The sequence below is a fragment of the Perissodus microlepis genome, chromosome 5 (genome assembly GCF_051167445.1).
Source record: "Perissodus microlepis isolate ML-2025 ecotype Zambia chromosome 5, ASM5116744v1, whole genome shotgun sequence".
Classification (NCBI taxonomy): domain Eukaryota; kingdom Metazoa; phylum Chordata; class Actinopteri; order Cichliformes; family Cichlidae; genus Perissodus; species Perissodus microlepis.
The window spans coordinates 19,795,931-19,813,922 of record NC_140465.1 but is presented as its reverse complement, the minus strand read 5'-3'; the positions used below and the strand labels follow the sequence as shown (position 1 = coordinate 19,813,922).

Genomic DNA, 17,992 nt, shown 5'->3' with positions numbered 1-17,992 from the left:
TTACTGTGTTCCCTCAGACACGTTCTAAGGAGTTGGCACGTTATAATACATCTAGAGTCCAATCCGGTGTGTCACACAATTGCCAATCTCGCATACAGCTCCACCAGGGCTGATGTGCATGTGTGAAAATGTCTTAGTACAACCATTCTGCAGCTAATTTTACATTTCTGGAGGTTGTGAAGTCCAGCTTGTGTTCAGACAGAGGAAAAGGCTCTCATTCTTGATTTGATTGCATTTAATTGTTTGTGGCACTAAAAGAAAATCACATGAAGTGTTTTGACAACAACCATTTACATGAAAATCTTTGAACAAAATTGTCATTTCACAAGAGCAACAAGATAAATTTGAGACACTAATACCAACTAAACATAAATTGTTGTGTTTTGTGTTTTGTTGAAGGTACTAATGAGAAATTCGTTTAGCTTGAAATTTGTACACCCGCAGGATGTGACATCATCATAGGAGATCTTGCCCTGACTTTTTAATCATTTTAAACCAACATCTCCCCACTTGTGCCTCTGTGCCCCCCTACCTGATAACGGAAGCAAGAAGAAAACAAACAAATTTGACACTAAACCAGTTTATTTATTTTAATTTACCCAGGATTTTTCACATCTTTATACAATAATAAGCTGAGTTAACCTTATTCAGCTGAATCTGAATAATTTCATCTTGTAGAAAATGTTTGAAAAATGCCAGATCCCTCTAAACACCTCTTAAATCACACAGTGTGCAATCATACACAGACGTGACTTTGTCTTAAGATTCTCTCAAACAAAGACATTCGCGAGCCACCGTTTGTATTCAAAGCTTTTCTGTCACCTATTTAACCTTTCCATACAACATACAGCAAAATACATATGAGACATCTACAGCAAAACCTTTCTTCCTCCACACAGACAACCACTTACACTCTCCATCTGGTTGAAATTAAGCTGCTCTGACGTTATGCAGCTGTGTGTTTTAGCACAACAAGACATTCAAAGTGGAAGGTGGTGAGCAAATCTAAAATGTCTAGTTATGGTCCTTGTATCAACACAGGCCTACCCAGAAGTGACACACTGAAGTTAATAAAACGTTAAAATGCCTGATATCGCTGTAATATCTCTGCTTTGTGGCTCTAAACTGCATTGTTGTTCTTTCACACTGAAGCTATAAATCCTGAATATCTTTGTCACATTCTGTCCATACTTGACCTAAAAATTGCACCAGAACAACTGAGGCTGGAAACAACTTTAATTTCTCTCAATTCATGCCGGGCTGCAGCTTTAAACTTTGTGTATGCACTTTAACTGTAGACATTTTGCAAAAATATAAATACAGTGGATTTCTTTTTATCCATGGACCCAAGTGAGAATGGCTGGAAGTAGTTTGTTTTGTATGTACATATCAGAATTCAGGTTGAGGATTCCTCTTCTTCACATACTGCCGCAGGTACCGGATAGCTGATAGTGCACTCAGATTTGCTAGTAGAGCTGAAAAGGATTTCCATGGTTATTTTGAATTTCAACTTTTCATGTTTGCTCACCTAGTACACAAACATGTGACAGGGAAAATGTTTAATGTTTTAAGGCAAAAGTTATTTTCCTTACTAAAATTGGCAAAACTTCATAATAAAACCTACAACTAAAGATGCAATTCTCTAGTAACTAAATGGAATTTCAGTGTATTTGATTTGAAAATGGAATGTGATTAAATTTGCCTACAAATACTTAAAAGTAGGTACACTAGAAAAAGGGGGTACAAGTCAGGTGTTTACAGGGAAAAAAATAATAATTAGACTGTAAATAACGTAAGTAATTTATAGTTCAAGAGTAATTGTAAGTATTGCATAACTTCAGGTATGTTACAGGGAAAAACTAATAATTACATTGTAAATAAATGTAAGTAATGCCTAGGTACTTTTATGTATTGCTTACATTTTGGGTAGCTTACAGAAAAGGAGACACACATTATACTATAAGTAATTTAAAGTACTTCATAATTAATTAAGTACAAAACGATATCTCCCCATACGTTCCCTTTACATTGTAAGTACACCGTACTTTTTGGGGCGCAGGTCATATTATGAAGTTGATTAACTTTGCCTCACTTTCAACAATGTTACAGGAAAAGAGACACAATTTGTACTGTAAGTGATTTAAAGTACTGCATAAGTAATTTTTAGTAGTGTGCAATTTAATTGTAATTTTTGAAACAAACCATATTTCCCCATCTTACATCATAAGTACTTTTTAGGGCACGGGCCATATTATGAAGTGGATCAATCTTGTGCCTTTTATTTTACCAATATAAATATAATAAGGTCTGTTCTTCCTTACCAACTTGCATAAAAAAATAAAAACGGGATTTTTCATAATCACAATTCAAACATAACTATTAAAATGAGTGTACAGTGTCTTCTTATCTATATAGTACCTTAGAGTTGAGCCTCTCCATAACATCGCCTGTGCCCCAAGAGTAAGGTGTATTTGATGGAAGATGGGAAAATAATTTATTTTTCTACAAAAATACCAAAAAAAAAATACTAATCACTTAAAATTTGCCTATTCAGTACTTTCAAAATTAACTACTGAATAGGGTGCCCAATCATAAATTGTTACCCTAAATTTTATCAGGAAACATAGCAAAGTAATGGAAAAAACATCACGACTCACTATGACTGATAGAGGAACATAAATTCAGAAATGATCATACCTGCTTTCCAGGCATCAGCAGCCTCTGGATCAGAGGATCTTAGTACCCAGGAGGCAAAGGCAATGCAGACTAAACACATGTCTGACTGCTTCAGTGTGGAGAAGATGCCCTGGTGTCCTGTAAGGGCAAAAAGTTAAATTAAATATGTTGCATTTTTACATTTATGTCTCCTGATTTTACATAAGCTCATGTTTACTTGCTATCTGTATAGTTTCCAAAATGAAATGCTGCTCTTCTAGCTCTCTAAACAGCTGCGAGGAAACCGGGGAGACCCTTCCCACACTCAGCACCGGTGCCCCTGGATCTTCTCTCCTGCCGGGTATCTTCTCGAAGTCAACCGGAAACACCCAGTCACCAGATCCTCTGCACCATATGCTCCCTTTATCATGGAAGTGAATTTTTCTTATCGGCAGTAAACTTTTCCAGCTGGCAGATCCACCCACAGCTGCTTCTACTGTGGATCCATGTTGGTGGGCCTGAATGAAAGAATGAGACACAATTCTCAGGGGAGAGATGTTATCCACTTCATCAGAGTTTGCACTCAAGAAAACATTGAGTGCAAACCCACTGCCCACCTTGGGCAGTGTGAGTTCTCTGACGGTAGGATGAGAACAAGAGAAAATGGGGATGGGTTTCTCCTCGTTGCAGTGAAGAGGAGAGAAAGACATTTCATCTCTACATGAACAAAGAGCATAGTCAAAGACAGGAGGCACGGAGATGTCTTTTGGATCATAAACAGTGAAGTGCCTGGAGTCAGAGTTTACTTTATCCTCTGTGAAAAAGTATTCAAACACCTCTGGGTAAGATATTTGGTAATCAAGAAAGTCTGTGCTGGATAGAAAAGACAGAGGAATTTGTGTTTCCAGGCTGTCACTTAGTTTAAAAGCAGTGTTTTCTGCCAAAGACTGACATCTGCTAAAAAACAGACTACTTTCATCACTACCAAGTAAAGCAGGCAAAGATGCATTCTCTCTGTTGAGAGTTTGTATATTCTGCATACTTTTACTTTTGGTTAACTGTCTAGGCAATGCAAGTGTGCTTGAGGTCAAAGTGTGGGGCTTCTGGCTGTCAAAACACTGCCCTGCAAAGTCCTCTAAAGGCACAGGCGTCTCTCTGCCTTCGGAGCATGTGGACTCATCGTTTGAGAAGAATGGAGAGTCACTCCTGCTGTGCTTGTTTTTTCTGTGAGGGTCAGGGCTGGGGTTCCTGCTGGCGCCAACAAACTGCCAGTACTCCTCTTCAAAATCTGAGGTGGAAAACTCACAGCTTGATTGATCTGGCTTAGATTCGTCGGCCTGCGTAAAATAGTCAGAGTCTGCTGTGTCTGAAATATCCATGGGAGTGCTACAAGACAAATTATACTCCACAGTGTCAACCAGAGGGTCATGATTTGTTGGGGATTCATCTACATTTGGTGTCGTGGCTTCTCCTGTTTCTCTAGGTGAGGAGCCTCTATTCATTCTGAGCTGCAAAATGTCATTTATTGTCAATTTTTCCATTTCATCCCAAAAAGCAGAGATGGCGTACACGGGTCGACTGTGACCCTCAGTTTTGGCATAAGTTTCTGGGCAGTCTTCCTCAGAGCAAGGTTTTACTGTTACATCAGGAACACAGAGAGGGGAGGGCTGTTCGTCCTTAGAGAAACCAGATACTGAAAGATTGATTTTATGTCTTTGGGCTCCAGGTGTGTCCAAGAGTATCAAGCTGTGTGTTTCATTTTCACATGGGGGGATATGATCTGGCATGCTTGTATTTCTTTGGTTGGCAGATGGATGCATCGGGGAAGGCACAGCGCCGGTACCTTCATAAACTTTACAGCTGGCAGCTGACACATTGGTGGAAAAAGAAGAATGCATTTGCCTGTCCTGTGTAGAGTCAGCATCTTTTTTTTGGCAGCCAGATGTCAAAGATAACGAGCGGCACATTTCTGGGTGTTGAGGAGGATGCTGAGCTTCCTCCACTGATTCAGCTGCTGACAAATAGCTTTCTGAATCATAACTGTAAACGGAGAGGAACTCAGCACTGTCTTCAAGCTCATCGCACTCCTCATTCTCCATCTGTGAATGCGTGAGTGGGTCTTGTGCCATCAAAGCTGAGCTGTCTGGTTCACTTTTGCTTCTCTTCATCATCGGCTTAAGAATATTTTGTTTGAGTGATGGAAAATTGTCTTCTTCATCAGATATTAAAGCCGCTTGTGATGATTCTGAAATGACTCCTACCTCCACATTGTGTTCATAATTTGGGTTGCTGCCTGATTTTTGGTTTTGGTTTGATTTAGATTCCATTCTTCCCTGAGATGCAGGTTTATTTTCATTCATCTCTAACTTTACACCACTTTCAGGTGACTTCTCCTGAGTAGCGTTGCACGCATGACGTCTCTCAAAGGGTCTTTTTTGTCTTCGTTTTTTTTTTACAGAGGTGGGACGTGCTCGCCATCGTGCGGGATTATCGTTCACTGTCACAAACCAGCGTTCCTTCTCTGCTCTTGCAGAAACACTCCTTACATCTTCCTTTACAGCCCTCTCTGTCGTGTCTGGCTCATTCACATTTAATCCTGTTTGGTGACAAGAAAGCGGTTCACTCTCTGGCTGCACTTCTCCATCTTTTGTCAGATGTTCTGATTTATTCAGTAGCTCAGTTTGCAGAGTGTTTGTAGCGCTGTAACCCGTCTCCTCTGGGACTGGTGCAGGACATTTAGGATATACTTCAGAGTCCTCTTCAGATTTTGTTGCAGCATCCTCCGGCTGATTAACTGGCACTAACAAATTAGAGCTTTCTTCTTCAGTGCATTCTGCTGTGTTGCTTGTATCTCCATCTTTGTCATTATCAGGATTCTGCTGTGAGTCTTGCTGGCTTTGGCTGACAGCTGAGCTTAGGTTTCCCGAATCCTCTGAATCTGTGAGGCTGGCATCATCAAGGCAGGCAAGTGAAGGCTGCTGCAGACTGCACTCCTCACTCTCCTCATAGAAGCTTGTCCAGTCATCCTCTGCAATGTGAATACTGTGATCTAAATCATCCATTCTGACAATTCACATGCTCCTCAATCTAAAAAAAGAAGAATATATATTTATACTTACACAGATTTTTTTTTTTTTTTTGCATAAGCTTAACTAAAGTGGCCTTGAGTGATGCATAACAATCCATTCTTGGTATCTTTGGTAGCAGATATGGTTACGTCAACACATTTGAGTTAAATATAGAGCATGTGCATTTGTCTTAGGCTTAACATTGCTTATAATCACCTGTCATTAAAGGAAGCCGTTGTGTAGAGGGCAAAGCTTTCTCAGATCAAAGTTTGATGAATGAGCGAGACTTCAGTGTGGCAAAGTAACACCAAAGCACTTTAGTCACAAGCTCCATAACAAACCCCAAAATACTCCAGGGCCCTGATCTTTGAAAACAGGTCATATAATCTGATATGAAAACAAATCAGCTGCCCAGTGTCAGGGAACAACATATGAACTTAACAAACATCTACATTGGGTTTGTTTTGGCTTTTCAACATAGGGAAAATCTCAAAAATGATTATGATAGGCCTCAATGTGTCAAACACAATACATTTGCCATTTTCTGTGGTTTTGTTTAAGTAACAGTAAAATACCATTAGTATTACTTTTTTGTCCTAATTAATATTATCAGAATATAAACTATTGTGGGTCAATACTGCAAAATATCTTACCAGCAGTATCCATAACCACGAGCTGTATAACCACACTATATTATTAAATGTGCGTTAGTAAAATATACAGAGGCTTACCTGATGCAGATTTATTTATTTATTTTTTTAAATCATCCAATTTTCGAGGTAGCTTTGCGTTTTCCTGCAGGAATAGTTAAGCTACGATGTCCATCTGCCCTTGCATATGTCAGACTGGGCCCTTGCACTCAGATGTTATAAATAGAGTAGTATGTCCTGTCACATGTAGCTCCTGGTGCAAACGTCCTTCCCTCCACTGCCAGACACGAGACATTCCAGCACCCCAAAATATTAACCCTGATAATAATAACAGCAATATAAGTTCTATTATTACATGAAAACACGACAGAAATCCAAACATTTTTACTGTCATTCATAAACACATGCATTTATTTTCCAAAAAACAAAATCTTTTCATAAAAACTTTCATAAAATGTCTTTTATCTTGAAAATTATTTTTAAAATTCTTTCTTCGATTGTATCGGCAACATTTAGGAAATGATAGCGTTCTTGTTTGATCGATTTCTTAAATTTTTGTTGGCTTGCTTTTTGCAGTTTTCACATCTGTAGATACTTCTAACAACTCTGCTGATTTAATTTTTGTGAAAAACGGGTCAGGGTTTCACCAAAAATGAAAATGAGTAAAAACGACCTAAACTTTTACCCTAAATTTTGTATGGATCACCTTGAAACAACAACAAAATACTAGGTCTTGGGGGACACGAGCACCTAGGATGGCAAAGCATTTGACCTTAACCTTCACTGTTAACGTCCAAGGTCAAAGTTGACCTTGAAAAGAAATGCCAAGACATCATATCAAGTAATATATTGCATTAAAAGAGTTGCACAACACACTTATTTTTTTCCAGTATGACACCCTGTGGCGTCACACTAAAAATCATTAAGTTTCACAAAATCACCCACTGCACGAACATATGTCAACATTTGTACAGATTAAAGACTTTACAGTTTGTAGAAAAAAACCTTCAGTCATATGGAATAGGAATGTTTGTAAAGAATAAGTAAAGATGATCATAAAATACACTTTCAATAATGCCTCAAGGTCATAGGCCACACAAATTAGGAAAAAGCTGAAGTTATCATGTTTAATAAAAGGTTGACATCAGCATGTTGTAAAAAAAACATTGTAAAGTTGTAGTATAGCCTTTGCCCTTCAGGGGGATTTGCACTCTCTGCGATTGTTATAGATTGTATATTGTATAAAGTTTTTCTCTGTGGTTTTGCTTTCTCTGTATTCTTATTTTTATAGTAAAAATATTGTCAATGTTATAAATAATGGTTTTTTTGTAAGTTAATTTGAACAATTTAACCTTTTTCCCTTCTCAAGACAGCGGATAGAATTCATTCGAGTTTACAAAACAACAGTAAAGACAAAAAAAGGCAACTTTGGATTATGAAAGGTGCTTTATTTCTGCAAACAATACTTAGATCTTCTGAATGTATTCATGGCACTGAAACTAGAATATGTACATCATTACAAAAACGATACATCATTTGTATAAAACAATATGTACATGTTTTTAGCTTATGGTTTTTTGTACAACAGTAAACACATGAAGCCAAAAGAGGAATATTCATGGAATGACTGCTGCCTTTTATCTGGTTCAGATTGCTCCACACATGCTAAAGACAGACATAACTTTTAGATCTTGTGAATCAAAACTACAATGTAGAACTTGGATACGGTTTAGGATTGGAGCTACAGTAAAAAGGCCACTTGTCATAATTCAAATACCGAATTATTAGCACAGACGCATTGTGATTAAATGCTTCCTGGCTCCATTTAAAGCTCATAATGGCAGAGTCATCACAGTAACAGCATTTAGGACAAAGCCATATTCTTCATACATTTGGCAAAGTTAATCATAATCAAGTAATGTTCAAAATGCAACTACAGAGCTGCCGTCTATGCAACAGAAAGAAAAAAAAAAATCTCAATCACACTAAATAGCAACATTGATTTCTTTGAAAAAAAATAAAATAAAAAATCAAGGTCCAAAGTCCAGTGAAGACCTCAGTTGTATAAAGTGCACGGGGATGTTTGGAAATTCTAAATTTTGACAGGAAAAAAGAGGAACTCTTATTTTATATGCATCAGCAGGATCACAGCTCTAAAAAAAAAAAGAGTGAAGGAGTGGCTCTGCACATGGAATGAAGAAAAAAAAAAAAAAAAGAGCATGCAACTGCAATGCATGCTCTGTGTTATGCACGTGGAATACATTCACCTTGGCTGATTACAAAAATAATAAATACAATGGCAACAACAAAAGTACAAAATACAATCAAACAATCCATCATCAATACAGTGCCCACAGACCTGGTCCACCAGAGAAGAAATAAAACTATGATGACATGTCTTTTAACCGGTCAGCCTAATTCTAAGCAGTAAAACTCAGTGCACAGTTACAAAATGCAAATAAATAGCACACAAGTAAAAACAAAATGTCTATCGCATGTTACCGTTCTGCCGCTAAGTCGACGCGGCGAACGGTTTACGAGTCAAACCTGACAGGCATCCACATGTTCACCAAACTCTTCATTCAGATTCTCTGACCAAACGCAGCAGATAAAAAACGCTTGCCGACAGCATTTCCACTTAAACTGAGGCATGATCGTGAGACGAGCAACTCTCGTTCACCACAAGAAAAGACAAACTCGCACATGAACATGAGCCATTTTTCCTGGGACGGCTAGACTGCGTGTCTGCTTCATTTTTAACGAATAACTAATTGAGTACAAGACAGTTCAGAGCCCCAGAAAGTTAGTTACTTGATACTGGTCAGTTTTTTGTTATACTCTCAATACATAGAGAAAAATTAACAGCCCTATTGACATGAATGCAACAAAAGCAGCTACAGTTAAATTTGGCCATCCTTATTAGAGTCATCTTGTCTTCCTTCGCCCTTTTGTAAATCTTACGGCGTTCCTGAGCTCTCTCTCCTACCTGCACCCTCCACCCTACACATTATAAACTTGAGCAGATGAAGTTGTCGTGATGGTTGCACTGTTCAGTGTTGAGGAAGCAGAGGGTCGCTCTCTTCGGACGTATCTGGGTTTCCTCACTGGAAAAGAGAGAAAATTAAGGGTCATAAAATCATCTGTGAGAGGAACAGGAGGACACATTCACTGTAATCATAATTAGCATGTTTGAGCTCATTTTGTGTGTTTTTTTTGTTTGTTTTTGTATTGTTTTTGTTTTTTTTGTTTTTTTTTTTTTAAATAGAAAATTTGCCACGCGTCCTCATGAATAATACCAAATACTGCTGCTTCACATAATACTTCCTGGTCAAAGATTACAGTTTACAAAAGAGAGTGTGGCCATCTCACCTGACGAGGAGGGGATCATAACAGCCTGGAAGGAAAAGAGCAAAGGTTAAACAGTTGACGCACAAAGACTTAGTTGAAAACAGATTTGCAGATTCTACACTCTGAATATGCTACTACTACTAAAAAAAACAAAAAGTCAAAATCCACTTACTGTCTCACTTGGTTGAAATATGAAGGCTGAAAAAGAACAAAAACATAATTTTGCATTTGGAGGGGAAAAAAGAAAGTAAGAAAATAAAAGCCAGCACCAAAAGCGTGTCACTGCGAGTCACTGTGCAGTGCTCCTCACCCTTGTTGCGGCGGTAGAAGATACTTGGAAGTCGGTTGGAGCGTTTGAGGTAGAAAAAGGAGGCGACAGAGAGTATCAGGAAGAGGCTGATCAACAGCGTTCCCAGAAGTAGAGAGGCTGCCACACCAGGGCCACCTGCACAAAAACACACAGCACAAAAACAGGAAATGAACTGACAGACATTTACTGCATCAAACATTCCCGTCTCTTCTAACCATGCAAAGAATATTACACTGCATGAAATCAGTCTGCACATCTTACCAATTTTAGGAACAACTGTCGTTACAGTTGTATGATTTTTACGCTCCAGTGTGTAGTCTAGAAAGCACAGAAAAGGGCGTGTTAACACAAACGACCCAAACATGCGCGACACAATCCAACACGCAGAGAGCCCAGAGTCCTTACTGTAGGTGCAGACTGTTACGTTTTCTAAATCGACAGCTGCCGAGTCGCACAATATGCAGACGGTGTTGGTGTTCTCGAGGACGCGCAGGAAACATCCTGTGAAATTCAAGAGAATGACATCTGTATTACATAGTGTGAATTTTTACACACTTTGATTTGAGTATTTATAGTGCTGTAGCGACAAACTACAAGTCTTTCTCCAGTTTGATACACTAAATTAACTGCAGTTTCTATAATCCGATGAGGTACCAGGGCATGGCGATATATCACGCAGATATCTTTAAGTAGCTGCTAAATGCAAGCCCATTCTGTTTCCATTCATGTATCAAAAAGGCAGAATTGTTTTTAACTTATCTTTGAATCCCAACTGTACAGAATAAATCATCTATATCAGTGATGTCAAACTCATTTTATATCAAAGGCCACGTACAGCCAACATTGATCTTAAGTAAACAAAGTGTTAAATACACATTTAATCCCTGAGATCTTCAAATGCGTAGTTAAACATTAACACACAAGTACGATGCACAGCAAGCCTTTTTCCAAACTTCAGAAATGAATTATTCTGAGTCATTATAGGGAATAATTTAGGTCAACTAGACTAAAGAGACCATACGCACAAATCTCCAAAATACTTAACAATCAGAGGCTCTGCACTATTCTGAGTCTTTTAACTCTGCCTAATCGTATACTGATAACAACAATGATGTCAAACAGGTCAAATCTCAGTGGTAGCCAACGTAATAAGGCCAATATGCTTTCTCCCAGTGTTCGTCAGTGATAAGACATTAAAAACATCCACACTACCTGGTTCACAGTGGGTGTCATTTGAGCATGAACTGTTAGCTCTTTGCTTATCACCACAACATTCAAGTGAGTTCTGATGTAGGGCCTGTAAGCAGAGAAGCATGCGTAGATTTTGAGTTCGACATCAGGAGAACATAGCATGAGCTGGTCTTTTGCCTTAGGTAATGTTCATTTCCTACCTTAGTTACAGGCGTCTCGGGTCTGATAAGAATCACGGTGGCAGCAAAGACCAGAAGGAATGGCAGAGCCATATTTGAACCCTTGGAGAAAAAAAACAAAAACAAAAAGCAGACACAACTTTTAATACATTTCATAAACAGGATGGCTATAAAGCCTACATACTGGCTAAATTTCCTTTTAGAAAACCAGTAAGTAATGAGAGCTGGCTTCAGATTTTCTCATCTTAAATCATATATATTTTTTATTTATTCAACCCTAATGCAACTTATAGACTTTATTTGAGCCCTCTGCAGTTAAGGGCCCGTCTAACCTGCCAAGTGTTTGTTGTAACACTATTTGCTTTCACCTTCCCCTCTTCCCCAACCGGTTGAGGCAGATGTCTGCCCTCCCATAGTCAGGTTCTGCAGATGTTTTTTTTTTCCTGTTACAGGAATTATTCACTCCCTATTATCACTAAAGATTTACCAAGAATTTGACAAAGAAAAAAAAAATCCAATTTCATCACTCCTTAACAACACTTGTTGCCACTGATTTTCATTCCAGTTATTTAATAATTTGGAATACTACGGTTGTCCTTTCTTAAAGATTACACTCAGACCATTTCTGATGAGTGTTCAGTGAACAGTAGGTGGATCAACTGGGCCAGATGATCTTTCAGATCCTGTGGCAGTTAGTTACATTCACATACTATTAATCGGTTTGGATTACTTAAACAAACCTGTCCTGTTTCCTTATTTTTTTAAAGGTCATGCTGCACACCATGCTAGCAAATGTTAAGTTTTCAGTTAATAACACTTTACAAATCATTTTGTTGTCGCTAAGATACTTTTTTCTGTCTGTCAAACTGTGCCAACTTTTTCTTTCTTTTTTTGAGATTCGGCTAAATAAATGGGAACGAATTATGTGGTTTTGTGACAGGTTACTAGTAACAAAATGACTAAAGACAGAAAAACTGGTTAGTTGCTAAGCTGTCTGTTATGGGTAGACACAACACTGCTTCATCCTTTGAATTAGGCCAGTCTTTTATGCTTGAATGATTCACAGGTCAGTGTTAAGTGGTCTAACAAAATTTTAAAAAATGGTCAGGTACAAGGAATGGACTGAAAAGGGATGAAAAACCATCCAATGTCCAAAGAAATACTTTAAAGGATCTTCAGAAAACAAAATAAGATATGAAGGATGGCTCAAGGCACAGTACTGTAGGTAAATATGTTTGTCTCTAACTGCTTTAACTTAGTTAATATAAGAATACATTTGTCTGATCACAACAGTGGAAGATGCAGTATATGCTTGATACTAAACTACAATTTAGTTACCATTAAACAGTTTGAACATTCATGACAACACAAATAAATGCATAGCCCTTTTTTGTTGTTAATAAAGTAGTTTTCACTATTTGCCCCCACAACTTTTTATTGTGGAAAAACTACACTTTTTACATCTAACTCTGCAGCACAATACAATTATTTGAGGAGCAAAGCAGCAAAGCTAAATTATCAGAAAACTGCACGCAACGAGCTAACGTCAGTGAAGCTACACAGCGGTTCAGCTACAGTAGCTAGCACCTGTCACCGAGCTGAAGGCTTAACTTGATTGTTGTAGCAGTTAAAATATCGCCCAACTACCGAGTTGAAGATCTAAACCTTTTTCACATAATCGGATATATTTACAATCTAACAACATGAGTAGCCGCTGAATGTGGAGACAGAAAAAGTTAACTTACCAGCCAAACACCAGGCTTTGGCCTGACCAAACTCCTAGGGCGGTTTAGTAACCGGCTGGTCTCGTCCGCCGCGGAGGTGTTACTACTCAGATAGTAACAGCTATTGCCAGACTGCTCATCCGCACACCTCTGGTGTTGACCCACAAACAGATAATCCTACAACGACTGGCTCACAGCTACCGGATTTACATTTAGCATGTAAACTTCCGGAAACACCTTTCAAAATAAGAGTCATAAGAACGGCGACGCTCCTGTGAGAAAGAACAGAAGAATAACAAGCAGAACATTTGTTTCTCTTCTCTCCATTTCGTCCTCCTCCTAGTACCAGTAATAATGATAATATTAACAATGGATCAATACACACAACGCTCTTGAATTTGCGAGGGTTTGGAAATTATAAATTGCAGTTTTGAACACTCAAATATTTTCACAGGATTTACAGAGTAACTGAAATTTTTTAAACAAAGTACAAAACAATAGTGTGTTAGTAATAATTCATTTAATAATAATGGACCACTTTACAGTCCTGTTTAGCTTGTTGTATTGCTTTTATCTTTAATCTAATTTCTGCAGATGTTTGAAAATAAATGCCGATAGATCCATGGGTGGGTGAGCAAGGCATGTCAATAAATACTTGGATTGATAAAGCATCTCTGTATGATAAGAAAAACTTTCTCAAGGACCGGTGTCCCTGCAGCAACACACCTCAATAAAATCAGTAGGTCATTAGCAAGACTCTATAGAACTTTACTGCATGCTGAGGTGGCAACCCCTAACCCTACTCAAGTAAATTTACATAAATGTAAGGAAATGTGTTTGGAAAATGTACTTCTAAAAGTACTTTTTATTGCACCATGTTCATTCACTCATGAGCTGCTGTAACATAAATCAAATGGCTGAACTGCCACCTCAGCATACAATCAAGTTCGATAGTCTTACTAATAATGACCTACTAATTTTTTTCAGGTGTGTTGCAGTAGGACACATTCCGACGGCCACTGAACGCAGCGCAGCCTCTGCAGACGGCGGGAGTTTTAATTACGTTTCACACAGCTAGCTATCAATAATCACATCTGTAAGAACTGTGAGGTAATTTAAATAATATATTTCAGTGGTGAATTACTGATATAACATCTATACACGCTAACGTTAACAAGATTACTTTTTACTGAAGGCCTTTATTGATTTTCTAGCTGTGAACAACTTGCTAATATCTACCTGTCAGCTACTGTACTGCTAATATGACAGTTAGATGAGACTGTGGCTAACTTATTATCTTTACAAACAGATAACCAAAGAGCAATGAATCATATAAGAAATATAAAGGAAATGCTAAATATCCCAACTGGAAGAAGGTAATTAAAATGTGCCACTACACGATTTCTTTTCTTTTTTTAATCTCTGTTGTTATTGACATACATTGCTATTTTCCCTTTAATTCTAAAAACATTTGAAGTTTTTCATGTAAACACATGTAAACACAATTTTTTTTAAAAAAAGGTTACTAAATGGTTTTGCTACATAATTTGACTGTGTTTGTGTTTTCTTCTCTATTGTTACACTTCATGGGGATGAAAATGCAAACAGAAATGCATCTACCAGTGGTTTCTCCAGTTTGTCAGACTCTCAGATCTTCTTTGAGTCTCAGTTTTGGCATGAAAATTCTCAGAGCACATCTCAGGATATGAGTTTGTCCTCCAGAACTTCCCAGCAAAGTTCACAAGAGGTAGGATTTCCCATGTTCACCTTGCAGATGGTTCTTGGTTACGAAATGCAAAGCCAAGCATTAGAAATGGGAATAACCAAACACCCCATGATATGATATTATTACAATACTTCAATGAGGATATGATATTATTGCAATTTTTAACGTTGGAGTACTGCAATAATTTACTTTGCAATTTGTCACCTTTTTTTGAACGCAAATTATTCCTCACAGTTAAACTTTGTAAATGTCTATTTTATCCAATACAAGTGATCTCACTTTGGATATTTTTTTTGTGGTTATTTGTGCTCACCAGCCTTTCTGTTCTATGGGAATATAACTAGACTACAGTCAGCTGGCGGCCAGTTGAGTCAAGTCCCCTCGAATTGTGCTCATTGACAAAGACTCATTCACACTGATGGCAACATGTTGGCAATCAGTTAGATCTCACCTGATGTTATTTCAGTAGATGAGTGCTCTTGTTCATAGTATTCCAAGAATATTTAAATTTATTTAATAAAATATTAGTATTTGGTGTCTCTATCAAAATCGCAATACAATGCTGTATTGATTTTTCCCTCCACCCTGTTAACTTCACAAAAGGGCTAACGACGAGGCAAATATCGTAGTAATGGTTTGCATTTTCTTTGTGTATATTATACAGTCTTGAAACTACATACTCAACCAAATCTATAACTTTGGCTCCCACTTGTACTAACATTTACAGGTCTTTGACTGTAGCCCTTCTTTACATATTTCCTCCATGAAACCACTGTGCGTTTTACTGTCTTTGTTTCATCACACTTATTACTGTTAACCCAATTCCCCAGTCAGATCACCTGTTTTCATTCAGCTAATTATTCTCTTTTTATAGAGCTGCAGCTCTCCTCTTTTCATTTGCAATACTGTGTTAATTTCTAGCATGCTCTTATTTAGTTTTAACTCTTGTCTGTAATTTGGATTTTTCCAAAGCCAATTAACTCTACCTGTAAATTGTTAAAGCTTAGCCCTTTTTTACATTAATGTCAAATATTTAAATATTTAAATGACAAAGACAATATGGTAAAGAAATGAGTAGGTGTTCGTTGTATGAAAAATAAGCATTTCTGAATTTCCAATGCCATAAAAGCTGTTTATGTGTGTGACAAAAACTAATGGGATCATAAGCGCGCACATACAAACATATTAAATAATTCTTGCTTTCCTAACATTTGTATTTTGTCTCTGTTTAGGGGAGTGACCCAAAGTTTTCAAGCAGTTATCACACCAAGCCTCTCCTCCTTGGAGACTTGAAGGATAAAGCCAGAACTTCAGGAATACTGGGTAAATTTGAAGAAGACAAGAAAAAGGCAAAAGAAAAAAAGGACAGGTGCGTCTTTTTGTCATTTCAAATATGCAACTCTAAATCCCTACGTAACCTTTTTTTCCCCCACTTTTTGCTTTAACAGTGATCACTTAGCCAAAGAATGCCAGCATATCAGAGAAACACTTAGCAATGTAAGTGATAACGTAAACTGATTCTAGTTATTCAAATTCAGATTACCTTCTCTTTAAAATGTTTTTAATTTGAAAACAAAAAAATCAAAACTACTTCTCTTTTCAGATTCAACAGCTGGTTGCTGGCACTGAGAGAAACGCAGCAGTGTGCCAAATAGTTTCTGAAAAAATTGACAGTTTCACATCAACATGTAAGTTTCCTTGTCGAATTGTGTGTGTTTATAAAACATGGTTAAGTTGATGTATTGAAAAGGAAATATTAACACCAGCAGATGGTGCTGCTTGCCGAGCAGCAATCCACTTCTAACGCTGTTGTCATTTTTATTCTGTGTTTAATGTTTTTATTTGTTCATCCCAGTGCAAAATAATTTGGACAATCATCAGGGCCACATCTCCCAGCAGTTTAAGACTTTGGTAAATAATATGGACTCCCAACAGGATGTGATGACACAACTTAAGGAAACAGTGCAAAAGGTGAAGATGTTGTCTGTTGTGTTCTTTATTTTGAAATGAGATTTAATTGGCAATGTTTCTGATGAGTGAGGAGTATAACTGTTCATTTATACCCTGTAGAATGGAGACACTGTAGCAGAGCTTGACTCACATCTGCAGAACTTAAAAAGTAGTCTGGAGGGTCTGAGAGAGGAACAGGGAAGACAAGGACACATGCTCGAAGAGGCCCTGAAGCTGCTCAGCGCCTTACTCTCAGAGCACTTGTCCAAACCCCGCTCTGAGGGAGTGATGGATAACACCATGCAGACGTCACCAGCACCAGAGGAGTCAGTGTCCAGCATCCTGCACAATAGCAAGCTTGAAGGCACACAGGTTACATGTGCATCATACAACGCTGAACAACATCAGGTTGAAGTTCCCCGTCATAATCGCAGCCACCTCGCTGGAAAGCAGAAATTCACTCAGAGACAAAGAAGGCCCAAAAAGAGACCCCTGGTTTTGTCACAGAGGAGTAAGGGTGCAGTCTCGGATGAAAACCGTCAACCTCTCGTGAACAAACAGCAGAAACCTGAGAGCTGTGACATGAGCACGGTGAGCAGCAAGGACAGTGTCAGTCCAGGCAGTCTGGTGCCACTTAACAAGGAGAGGAGATCCAGTGAAACTGAAGGTTGTTTCATCACGCCTCTGAGCTTCTGGTCTCAGGACAGCAGCAGCTCCGTGTGCCTCACAGAAATAGACCCCATCTTAGAGAAGCTGTCAGCAGAGCAGGGCTCCACTGTACAACCAGGAAGCTTGTGGCAGCTGTTTGATTCTGAATTAGACTTTTAAAGAATAATTAAAGGTGCCAAAATGTGTTCTTTATTTATTTTCAGAGCATAGAGGAGAAAAGACTAAAAGTATATCTATATTTATTATTTGTATTTATTAGTTCTGACCTGTGTTCTCTTGGAAATGTGTTCCCTTTTGTCTTTGTGAAAGAGCTGTAAAAAAAACTGAGCACTGTGTTGTACACAAAGCATTAAAATTGTTGACCTTATCATTTCTTTTTTTTATTTTATATATATATATAAACCAGAACCAGAGCAGAAAAGCAGCCAGGAAGCCTAATTGCACAGCTATTCAGGTGGAAAGTGCATCAGAGACCCCCAGTCTGAGAAAGAGATTATTGACATTTAATAAACTGGCACAAAC

General features: G+C 38.1%; 3 protein-coding genes across 3 annotated transcripts; 1 reads left to right on the top strand and 2 right to left on the bottom strand.

Moving 5' to 3' along the window:
• Positions 1-154: 154 nt before the first annotated feature.
• On the bottom strand, positions 155-5,972 carry perm1b (PPARGC1 and ESRR induced regulator, muscle 1b). Its single transcript, XM_084928622.1, has 3 exons — positions 2,894-5,972; positions 2,698-2,814; positions 155-1,475 (listed from the first exon to the last, which is right to left on the bottom strand). The coding sequence occupies exons 1-3, from the start codon at positions 5,715-5,717 to the stop codon at positions 1,390-1,392; spliced, it is 3,027 nt and encodes a 1,008-aa protein (XP_084784748.1). The 5' UTR covers positions 5,718-5,972; the 3' UTR covers positions 155-1,389.
• A 1,828-nt stretch (positions 5,973-7,800) lies between these two features.
• On the bottom strand, positions 7,801-13,364 carry c5h1orf159 (chromosome 5 C1orf159 homolog). Its single transcript, XM_084928618.1, has 9 exons — positions 13,147-13,364; positions 11,423-11,503; positions 11,244-11,328; positions 10,437-10,532; positions 10,293-10,349; positions 10,032-10,166; positions 9,894-9,919; positions 9,743-9,767; positions 7,801-9,477 (listed from the first exon to the last, which is right to left on the bottom strand). The coding sequence occupies exons 2-9, from the start codon at positions 11,492-11,494 to the stop codon at positions 9,374-9,376; spliced, it is 600 nt and encodes a 199-aa protein (XP_084784744.1). The 5' UTR covers positions 11,495-11,503; positions 13,147-13,364; the 3' UTR covers positions 7,801-9,373.
• A 761-nt stretch (positions 13,365-14,125) lies between these two features.
• Positions 14,126-17,847, top strand: iho1 (interactor of HORMAD1 1). Its single transcript, XM_084928617.1, has 8 exons — positions 14,126-14,235; positions 14,435-14,501; positions 14,734-14,872; positions 16,084-16,220; positions 16,300-16,348; positions 16,455-16,539; positions 16,707-16,822; positions 16,922-17,847. The coding sequence occupies exons 2-8, from the start codon at positions 14,449-14,451 to the stop codon at positions 17,627-17,629; spliced, it is 1,287 nt and encodes a 428-aa protein (XP_084784743.1). The 5' UTR covers positions 14,126-14,235; positions 14,435-14,448; the 3' UTR covers positions 17,630-17,847.
• The last annotated feature ends 145 nt before the right edge of the window (positions 17,848-17,992 follow it).

What these genes read in the sequence shown, in the direction of transcription:
- c5h1orf159 (XM_084928618.1), bottom strand. Translation starts at nt 11,494, where the DNA reads ATGGCTCTGCCATTCCTTCTGGTCTTTGCTGCCACCGTGATTCTTATC. An exon ending in GACAGTTGTTCCTAAAATTG is followed by an intron (nt 10,167 to 10,292) that starts GTAAGATGTGCA and finishes GTTTTTGTGCAG; the next exon opens with GTGGCCCTGGTGTGGCAGCC. An exon ending in TATGATCCCCTCCTCGTCAG is followed by an intron (nt 9,478 to 9,742) that starts GTGAGATGGCCA and finishes TCTCTTTTCCAG; the next exon opens with TGAGGAAACCCAGATACGTC.
- iho1 (XM_084928617.1), top strand. Translation starts at nt 14,449, where the DNA reads ATGAATCATATAAGAAATATAAAGGAAATGCTAAATATCCCAACTGGA. An exon ending in CCCAGCAAAGTTCACAAGAG is followed by an intron (nt 14,873 to 16,083) that starts GTAGGATTTCCC and finishes GTCTCTGTTTAG; the next exon opens with GGGAGTGACCCAAAGTTTTC. An exon ending in TCAGAGAAACACTTAGCAAT is followed by an intron (nt 16,349 to 16,454) that starts GTAAGTGATAAC and finishes TTCTCTTTTCAG; the next exon opens with ATTCAACAGCTGGTTGCTGG.
- perm1b (XM_084928622.1), bottom strand. Translation starts at nt 5,717, where the DNA reads ATGGATGATTTAGATCACAGTATTCACATTGCAGAGGATGACTGGACA. An exon ending in GGAAACTATACAGATAGCAA is followed by an intron (nt 2,815 to 2,893) that starts GTAAACATGAGC and finishes TTGCCCTTACAG; the next exon opens with GACACCAGGGCATCTTCTCC. An exon ending in TGCTGATGCCTGGAAAGCAG is followed by an intron (nt 1,476 to 2,697) that starts GTATGATCATTT and finishes AATCCTTTTCAG; the next exon opens with CTCTACTAGCAAATCTGAGT.